The sequence below is a fragment of the Pterocles gutturalis genome, unplaced genomic scaffold (assembly GCF_000699245.1).
Source record: "Pterocles gutturalis isolate BGI_N339 unplaced genomic scaffold, ASM69924v1 scaffold13730, whole genome shotgun sequence".
NCBI lineage: Eukaryota > Metazoa > Chordata > Aves > Pterocliformes > Pteroclidae > Pterocles > Pterocles gutturalis.
Genome location: NW_010143625.1, coordinates 50517 through 61140, shown reverse-complemented (window position 1 = coordinate 61140; position 10624 = coordinate 50517). Strand labels below are relative to the sequence as shown.

General features: G+C 40.5%; 1 protein-coding gene across 1 annotated transcript in view; it reads left to right on the top strand.

Annotated features, from left to right (window-relative positions):
* LOC104470037 (centrosomal protein of 85 kDa-like) overlaps positions 1-10272 on the top strand; it is a gene marked incomplete at its 5' end in the record, with an annotated part of 11534 nt that extends 1262 nt beyond the window's left edge. The window contains 5 exons of the mRNA XM_010084814.1: positions 953-1070; positions 1389-1439; positions 7767-7874; positions 8261-8474; positions 10057-10272. Coding sequence (XP_010083116.1) covers positions 953-1070; positions 1389-1439; positions 7767-7874; positions 8261-8474; positions 10057-10220 — 655 coding nt within the window. The remainder of the gene's footprint in view (positions 1-952; positions 1071-1388; positions 1440-7766; positions 7875-8260; positions 8475-10056) is intronic.
* Positions 10273-10624: the final 352 nt, after the last annotated feature.

The following is a 10624-nucleotide window of genomic DNA, read 5'->3' as shown; positions in this document are numbered from 1 at the left end:
TGGGGGGAATCACTTCTAATAATTTAAGTGGATGTTACTACAGTTCACTGTCCCTCCATTGGGTAGAAGCGCATGCCACGGGAGTCTGAAAGTGTTTCCATGATGAAAGGCAAGCTGGTTGGGACACCTTGCCAGCTGAATTGTTGACGCATTGTTTCCATCTTACCAATGAAAGGCTTTTTTTCTTCATGCCCTCATAATCCAGAGGGGAATAATTTTGTCTTTTGTGAAAGCCTACAAATAGTTGAGGTGGCCTCTGGTTTCTAAATTAGGTAGCAAGATTAACACTAATAAAATGTATTTCCTTTCTGAGAGAAGGTGAGCTGGCAGAGGCTCTAGCTATACCTAGGAGCTTGACTTGAGCTGCAGAGGGTCTAAAGGTCATGCGCTCATGTGGGAGCAGCTGGCAGGAGTGGCTTTATGCTCGCCCTTACAAGTCACAGAGGACATGAAGGATAAGGCCACCAGTACTCGGTGCAGCCTCCGATTCTGGACTCTAGTTTGAGTTCTACATGTCCCAGTGAGAGAGTCTGATTTTAAAGCTCCTGTAACTTTGAGAAGTTTGAAGACTCCTCTGATCTATGCTGGTACTGGCTTTGCCTCCCACAGTAGCACGGAGCAGCTGTGAACACCACAGAGCTTTTCTTTGCTCTTCTCTGCCTATGCTCAACTGCTCGAGCTGTGCCTTTTGGGAGATGCAGCACAGAATCTGTCCCATAAAACCATTCCTGCATAAATCTGTTCTTACCAGTGCCACAGTAAGTTCAGTAGTTTAGGATTTTTGCATCATTCATCCACTGCTGGGTTTGTTCATTCATAAGGCTGGATTCTGCTAGGTACAGTTTTACAGTTCTAGTTGAAAGGTGCTGCAACTTTCTAATCTTTCACCAGAACACACAGCCATTCTGGTTTCTGTCAGTGTACTTAATTTTTCTTTCATGTTGAATGACAGCTTACAGCAGAAGGTAGAAAAATGCCTGGAAGATGGTATTCGCCTTCCTATGTTGGACACAAAACAGCTTCAGAGCGAGAATGAATGTCTCAAAGAAAAGAATGAGAAAGCCAGTAAGGTTAGTCTGCAAATGATCTGCTGGTGGCATCTTTAACCTTGAGTTCTGCATTTCTTTATTTTTTTAACTTAGAAATAAATATCTCACTAAAGAATTATACATTTGTTGCCAATTCACATTTCTTTTCAATACCTATCTGTTTCTGTTTAGTACATTTATTTTGCATGAGTTACCTGTCCTATCAGATTTGAACTCTCTTGTCATTTGCATTTTCAAATATTTAATTTAAAATCTATGGCTACACACCTGTAAGCTGATCTTTTAAAAAAGGATCTGAAGAGATTCAAGCCTTTTAAATTACTCAATTTTGTATTCTAGGTCATAGACAATCAACAAAATCAGATAGCTGGACTGATTTTAGACATGCAGGTAAGGAAGAGTATGTATTATGTTATTTACTCTCTCAATTTTTTACTTCATAAAGATAACATTACTAATTTTGAGTTTCATCCTTTTGTCTTTCCAAATAGGATGCTAAAGTAGAAATGCCAAGAAGTTAATCTTATGGCCTGTAGTTGACTTGTGTTCACTTGCAGGCTCATAGTGTATTTGTTATTGGTGTTTGTATGGTTTAGCCCTTTGCCAATACTCACCGTAAAGTGAAAAACTGTTGCTATGTAGCATCCTTATTCTGCTGGTCTAGTGGATGTCATATCAGAACTGCCTGTTTGAAGTGTGTGGACTGCCTCTGTAAGTAACCGTGAAGCTTCGCATCCAGCTTTGGAGTTCAGATGATCATCTAAAGTACAAAAAGCAATTTTGGTTAGGAGCTTCACTGCTGAGATCCTTAGTAGAGACAAGTGCCTTTCTAAACCATACCGCTTCACATTTCACTTCGTTTAAGCTGGTCCCTGTTCAACTGATTTCTGACATGTCACTCAGATACCTTAGCTCTTGGCAGATCTTGGGTACCTAGTTTGGAGCAAAGGATTTTTCAAGACAGCAGAGGTTGTCAGCTAGGAGTCAGTTGCAGCTCTGTGGATCAGATTAACACATCAGGCTCATGATACTTGAAAGTTACTTAGTGACCAGTGTTTGTTGTGGAGAAAAGAAGATGTTTTGCAGATTGTAGGGAAGAAGGTATGATGTGCTCTAGAAAAAGCTGTGCATTTTAAAAAAAATCTGTTTTCAGCAAATACTGAAGACAAATTCAATAAATTTTAGTTTCTATATTCTTCATTGTCCTCCAGAAGTTACAGGGCTGTCCCTTGAGAATGAAGAAGGTGCTTCTGCTTTGGCTTTGTGTACGTTAGGTTTGGAAGAAAAACGAAATGGTAGTAAATGATCAGCTGAATGCCTGTGCCTTCTGAAGTGGAAGGGAGCATTCTATGGAGCTAGAATCCAAATAATGAAGAGACACAAAACTGCTTGCATAACTCTTGCTAAGAGAACGTGCTTTTCTTATTTCTACTTTGCACCCTGGAGCCTTATTTGTTTTCTTGTAGCTTTTGAAAGTAAGTTGTCTTCCACCATTAAATTGCTTCCTTTCTCTACTATGCAGGTAAATTGCAGGTCAGATTCCTGTTGACAACCATATTTTTGCTTAATTAAATTACAGTGTATTGAATACATCTGTAAGAGAAGCAGTAGGGGAATTTAAGTTGCAACATAACATACACCTGTTAACTGTTAAAAGCAAAATCAATCATTTAAGTGTCTCTAGGTTTGAAGAAGACAAAATTTATAAAATTGAGATGTTTTCATGGAGCAGCCTATTGTATGCAAAAATTGTGTGACACAGGCAAATGTAGTTTTGGTTATTTCATAATTTAAAAAAATAAGTTCAGACTGAACTTCATAACCTTTCTGAAGTTCTCTGTCCCTCTTTGAAGTTTAGTTAAGATTATTTGCATACATATAGTACGTGTATATCATAGAATTATAGAATGATTTGGGTTGGAAAGGACCTTAAAGATCATCAAGTTCCAACCCCCCTGCCATGGGCAGGGACACCCTCCACTAGCCCAGGTTGCTCAAAGCCTCATCCAGCCTGGCCTTGAACACCTCCAGGGACAGATGGGGCATCCACAGCTTCTCTGGGCAACCTGTTCCAGTGCCTCACCACTCTCACAGTAAAAAAATTATTCCTAATATCTAAATCTGCCCTCTTTCAGCTTAAAACTGTTACCCCTTGTCCTATCGCTACACTCTGATAAAGAGTGTTTCCCCATCTCTCCTGTAGGCCCCTTTACCTACTGGAAGGCCACTATAGGGTCTCCCCAGGGCCTTCTCTTTTCCAGGCTGAACGATCATATGTTGTGCTTATAAGAAATACTCACAACTTGCCTAAATGTGTTAGCACCAACCTAAATATTTTCATACTTCCTAAACTTTATCTGTTTCTCTCCATCACCTTTATCTTGAGACTAGTGGTCGTTGTGTACGTTATACGGAGACTGTTTTGTGTGCTTAGTCTGAAGTGACTTTAGGGCCTGGGAAATGCTGAGTAGTTGTGACAGTCTGTGAACAGAGTAGCGTTCTGTTCTCCAGGATTACTTTTATTCTGTTGGGGTATTTTATATAAGGACAGAAAATAAGATTTGAAAATGATATTAGCCCTCAGATTACTTGTAGACTGCAGCAGCTTTGTATCCTTGATTGCCTTTGCCTTTCACATTTGCTCCCTGGGGAAGCATTGAGAATTAGTTCATAAGAAACTAAAATCCCTTATCAGTGCAGAGATACGATTTATCTTCAGCTCAGATCACATTTCTTATCTTCTGCTACGATGTAAACTTATGCTTGCGAATGTATTTCAGTTCATTGCTTCTAACTTGCAAGCTGAAAACAAAGAAGTTGTGTTTCAGATAGCAGTTTCTGTTTGCTCATAATCGTGGTGGAATGATTTTGATCTTCCTTGTATGGTTTTGCTTGGTTGATTTGTTCTTCTGAGCATGCAGGGTTAAACTTCTGGTTGGTCTTGACAAGATGTCATGCTGTATATATAGTACATCTTCAGAATGAGAAAAATTATAGATGAGAGTGGTGTAAAAAATCTGTATTTACAGGATTAATTTAGGTATCACAAAATTATCATTTTTTTATGGGTATGAAAAATATGGGTATGAAAAGATAGGGTCGAAGTAAGTAAGATTGCACAATGCCTGTGTTACCCAAAGTATATCTGTCAGTCCTGTCAGTCACAATAAACCCAAACTGTGCCTGCCAGGCTGGGAGTGATGCCACCAAATTGTTACTTTGGAAAGCATATGGAAAAAGTAAGGATGACGTATGGAGGACTCTCAGCGCTATGAGCACTGGGAAATCGTAGCACTTACAGTCTGAGCCAAGGTGGTAAGCAAATAATTTTTTTCTGAGCTTTAAGATTAGGGTAGCAGAGAATGATAGATGTTAGGTGTATCTTTTTAGAAAAAAAACCAACATTTGATTTCCGCTTCCAGTAGTTCCCATTAAAAGGTGCAACTCATGAGCTGAACACATGTGTATTATTTGGAGTATTCTAGAATTTGTTTTTAGAGTAGTTTGCGCAGTCATGTCAATTCAGTGGCAGACACAGTTCTGAAACCATGCTGGGGAAGGCAGTATTTCTGAACCTGTCTTGCTCACCAGCTACCCACGCTCAGGAAGGCTGCACAATCAAACCTTTAATGTCTGGCGTTGGCACAAACGTGAAACATTAAGTGGTAGTACTGGTGCATGTATTGTGACTGGGGCTCTGGCTGTCCCTGAACTTGCTCATGGAAGAGAAGTGCATTAAAAACTGTTGAAATTTGAAGGTACTTGGAAGCTGGGAGGGTGTTTTGGGCACCTGCTATTACTCTTCTCTTCCTCCATACACGTGTTCTGTTTGGCTGCAGGCAGACAGCACTAGAGGGACCTTTCGTCTGACCCAATATGGCCATTTTTCTCAGTAGACAATGTTTTTAAAAAACTGAAGAAGATGGTTCAACACCACTCTGGATTCTGCTCATCTGCAAGCACAACAAAGGAAATGCCTGAAGCAGAGCTATTTCCTGCCCTCTCCTGGCCCAGGGTGTTTCCTTGACATGGGGCAGGGCCCCCTTTCTTCCTCCCCTTCCTTCCAGTGGAGTGTGAAGCTGTGCTTGCTTATCTTTAGGATACACATTACTTCAGTGCTTCCTTTCGGGGGGCACGTTCTGGGTGAACTGAGAAGCAGGTCAAGTGTATGAAAATGGTTTTAAAAACAAGTGGTCATTTCTGGGCTCTGCCTGCTGATTCTTGTTACTTACATGAAAATAAAGTGTGGGGTTTTTTACTCCGTATTAAGTGTGTAAATTTTAGCGCTGTTGTTTTCCAGTTTTGTGAAGGGTATGACAGAGTACCAGCTCTTCTCACTGCTTGGGCGGTGTTGAGCTGAATGCATTGGGAAATTTTGTCAAGGCTGCACACCTCCTATGAGTGGCCAGGCCACTCAGTGTCAGCCCTGCCTTGCCTCTCATTACCTCCTGCCTTCTCATCAGCACTAATAATTCTTATAGCTGGCAAGTCAATTAAATGGCTTCTCATCCACTCAGTGGGCCACATACACGGTAAAGGGTAGGCCTATATATAGTCACAGTCTCTATGTGCTGCAGTCCCCAGTGCTGCTATCCTGAAGGTTCCATTCTTCATGCATCTTAGGAGCAACTCGCACAAGAGTAAATTTATTGTCTTTTACAAAGCTAAATTGTTTTTCAGAGACCCCAAAACCAACATAGCTTGACACAATTTGCTGTGGTTCTGTGAAGTGGGGAGCTTGGGGTTTTTTCTGTCTTTTAATAAAGTAGCACAGTCATAGTGCAGCAATTTAAACCTGTCTTATATTAAAGAGCGACGTTGACCTTTCTATAGCATTTAATTTAAGCTAACATATAGAATGCCCTGTGAGAGAGTTCTCTGCTTTGGAAGAAGAATCATTAGGATTGTTCCTGCAGAGATTCAAGAAAAAACATTCTTGTGGGACAGTGTCATTCCGTAAATTGAGAGCCATCGATTTGTGAAATGCAACTTCAACTCCCCCATTATAAATCTCTGGTTCCACTCTGTGGGAGGTTACAGTCAAAACTGTGCTAAGGCATGCACCATTGTCACCAGTGCTCCAGCTGTATTTTGAGCATGATGGGATCAGATTTGCATCTCATAACTGAAATTGGGCAACAGGATTTACAGATTAATGTGCTGAGATAGGGCTAGGGAGGACACTTTATATGCACAGTGCTAGCACAGCATTGGATTTGTGAGTGATACCATTAATGACAAAAGATTATTTTTTTCTTCATGACAGCTGGAAACAGCTCTCTGTTTTAAAGCATCAGGAGTTTATATAGTCACTAATCATTGTTATTAGTATTCAGGTAAGATGGTTTGAATATTGCTGTTTCTGAATTTTGCCAGATGACCTTGAAATACATATCTACAGATCTAAACGTGAACTAGTGGAATAAATATGAGTGCTTTTAAAAGCAGACACCTGTGGTCATGCTGAATTCACCCCCAAAAAATCCACTTTGGAAATATCTCATGATTTAGATTGGATATTAGGAAAAATTTCTTCATGAAAGAGTTGTCAAACACTGGAACAGGCTACTCAGGGAAGTGGTTGAGTCACCATCCCTGGAGGTATTTAAAAGACGTGTAGTTGTGGTGCCTAGGGATGTGGTATAGTGATGGTCCTGGCAGTGCTGGATTAACAGTTGGACTTGATGATCTTAAGGGTCTTTTCCAACCTAAATGATTCTGTGACTCTGTTTCAACTCTGTAGGTGAAAACTGGGGAATTGACAGCAGCTGACTCCATGTTGCTTCGGGTGTTCATTTGTTGCTACTTGTGACTGATCTGAAAGTCAGTCCTGGAAAGCTCAAATACTTAAGTGCAACTGCATCCTAGAAACCTCCCTCTGTTTTCATTACTGAAATAGTAATTATTGTATCTGTTAAAAATCATAGAATCATAGAATGGCTTGGGTTGGAAGGGACCTTAGAGATCACCTAGTTCCAACTCCCCTGCCATGGGCAGGGACACCTTCCACTAGACCAGATTGTTCAAAGCCTCATCTAACCTGGCCCTGAGCACCAACAGAAGTGACACCATAAACTACAAATAAGTTACTTTTTTACCTGCAGTTGTTCTTTCAGCACAGTAGAATTGTGTAGACTGTTCTGATTTATCTTGTGTGTGAATGGTTTTAAAGAGCTTGCTGCTCTGTATCAACTGTCAAAGGCTTCCTCTCAGCTGTATAGAAGGTGAAATGTATTCCGTGTTGTGAAAGATTGTAGGAAGCCCTGCCATAGTCTTTGGAAAACAGAGACAAAAAAAAATATCTTCAGTTACAACTTGGAGTAGCACAAATAAAGCTTAGCTGTCGTTAATCTGCTACTTACTTCAATTGAAATGATTTAATTAGAAAAAAAAACAATATTGCATGGTTATTTTAGACTTCATGCATTCCATATTGGAGTAATGTCTTGCATACATATAGTCTTTTTGTTTCTAAATAGATACTGCTTATTTAAAGGCTTTCACTGATATTTGCAATAGCTGTGCTAGTATACAGAGAGCTGTCGGGGTCCAGTTGAATATTACTGGGTGAAAATGGTATGAAATAAAACATGAAGAATTAATACAAAAAACAATAAATAAATGAAATTTAGAAAATTACTGAGGATGCATTTTTCGTCAGTGCTGATATAAAGTATGAAAATTTTAAATCATAACTTGTGTTTTCATTCCATTTAGTCTATGCAAGAGAAGCTTTTGCAAGAAAAGCTGATAGTTCAGAAGATGACAAATGATCTTGAAGAAAAAGAAAGGAATATAGAGCAGTTAAATAAAACGCTGTCTGAAGTAAGTAAAAACTCCCAAAACCCAACCCCTGACCACACCATCTGAGAAGAACCTTACAGAATGATTATAAGATTTCATGGTAGGGCTTTATGAGCTTAATTACATACCTAGCTGTGCTGCCTGCCGTGCAGACGTATAAATAGATACCATCACTACCTCAGGAAGTGAGAACTTCAAGGATGAAGGTTGCTAAGCAGTGGTAACATGAAATACACAACCCTGTAAAATCTATCTGCCATTCTTTGGAGGAGTACAGAAATATTTATTACATGTATGGAGAATAATTATGTTTAATTATATTGTTTGTGGTTTGAAACAGGAAACTTTCTGCTACAGTACATGCTGCAGACTTAACTTTCCCCTTTTTCTATTTCCTTTTCACAAAGAACCAAAGACTGATGGAAGAGAATGCCTCCCTGAAGGAGCAGATGCGGCAGGTGGAGCAGTCCAGGCAGCCAGTGTCTGAGAAGATGCCTATAGCAGACCAGTTGTTCAAGGAAATGTCCCATTGCTTGTTTGACTTGAAAGCACTGTGCAGTATTCTTACCCAGAGAGCTCAGGGCAAGGAGCCTAACCTTTCCTTACTGCTGGGAATTAGATGTAAGTGATGTCATTCCAACGCTTAATAGTGTTTTGACGCAGAAGAATAACAGCTTAGCTAAGTGGTGCTCCCCTTGCCGTGCAACTGGAGCAGTTGTGTGTGAAGTGTACTCCTGGAGCTCCCTGGAAGAGTTGGGCTTTTAATGCACCCAGGGCTGCTAAGTGCATATGACCACACAGGTCCTTGCCTAGTCAGGAGAGAAGGTAGCTGGCTCTTTGTATGGACCCAATCATGGATACGTTCACCCCACTAGAAAAGAAAGGCGTGTAGCCACATGTCCATCTCTCCTGAGACACACTGCAATTGCATTGAGGGTTAATGGAGATGCGTTTCTGTCAAGGTGTTCTGCTCTATAGACTCATTGTGAGGGAGGTGAGGCATAAGCAGGCCTGATGTGGCTACATCACACATTTTGGTTTTAAAGCTCCTGGGGTCAAGTGGTGGGAATATACATCTACTGTTCGAACATGTGTATGTCTGGTTTGGGGGTGGGGGGGCAGGGTGGGTATCTGCCTGTATTAGATAAGCCTAGTGCTAGGCAACTCCATCTCTGGTACTGTTAATGGTACATCAAGTCTTCAGCACTTAGTAAGCTGTTAAACTTAACCAGGAGGTGAGAAGCACACTCTAAAGCCTGTCAGACAAAGCTTCAGCATAGTGAGTTTGTATAAGGTCTTTGCTTTTAACAAACTTAACCTGAATGTATCATATTCTGTTGTTTTCTGGGTGTTAATTAGAATTAATCATAGACTAGTCGTTGAACTGGATGTTCAGCAGAGTAGAAAGGTGTTATGGAATAAATCATAGGCTAGTGTGAGTTTCAATTTTAACATAAGGGCAAATCCTATGCTAGCAACCGGCTGTGCCTCTTTGCTCGTCTGCTGACCTTGGCAGCAGAACAAAACATCGGTCTTATCAGCTTCTCCTGAGCCTAAATCCAAAACACAGCCTCTTGCTAGCTATTTATGAAGAAGAGGGAGAGAAAAGAAAAAAAATTAACAGAGTTAACTTTAAGTTAACTTTAACCCACGACAAAAGGTGAAAGTATAGTGCCCTGTGCAGCAAGAGCTTCTAGACACCACGTAGACTCATCTGCACTGTAAGCCCCCGAAGTCCTGGGGAGTGCAGCGTATGCCTGTCTCAAAAGTCTGTGAGACGATCATCAGCCAGCAGGATGAATAGTGCTGCTTCTCTGTGGTACCATCTCATCGTCTTACATGGCCTCATTTCCCAAGCCCTCTTACCTCTTTTCTCAGTGGCTAGAAACCTCTAAAAATCTCTAGAAAATAGCTGTTCTAGTCAGTTTTTTCACTGCTGTTGGGATCCATTGGACTTTAGCAAGTCTAGAGCTTGGTGCAAACAGAACAGCATGTCTTTCAGAGAAGCAGTGATGGGCTCTGAATTGACTTTAAGTTCACGTGGTACCACATTTTGTTGGCTTTTCATCCTACTAAAGCATGGTTTGTCTTGATATAATGAAATTAAAAGTGACCTACACCTTGTTTCAAGGGGAACTGAGTAGTTGAAGTATTCACAAAGTGCAGTTCCTAGAACTTTAACCTTGGGTGTTGTTTTTTGTAGCGCTGAGCTGTTCAGCTGAAGAGAATGAAAACTACCACAGCACAGAAACCCTTTCAAAGAAGCTCTTGGACGTTTGTCAGTTACGAAAGGATATTGATGAACTAAGGACTATAATGTCGGACCGTTACGCTCAGGACATGGGGGACAATTGCATTACTCAATGACAACATTTTGTTCTACTAGCAAATGATTTATTAAATGCTGCTATGTCACAGGTCTTTGCATTTCTATTAAGGAGCCATAATGGAAGGCTGCAAAAAATGCTGCACGTGCGTCTCTGAGGATTGTGCATATTTAATTTGGGAGTCTGGTGGGCAGCGGAGAGTCATTATTTGAACAGAGTGGTACAAACTCCAAGAAATCTTTTCTCCAAACTACTGAATGTAGGAACAAGCTGGGAAGAATGATTCAGTTGGATACTCGTTTTCTTCATTAGGGCTTATTTTATTATTTCACCTAATTTCTGGAATCAGAGCATCACAACAGACAATGCTGCTACTACCTTCAGTCCTTTCCTTCATCAAGGGTTTGTGTGGCATTATCTGTGTTCTGAAATGAGAGAAGAGAG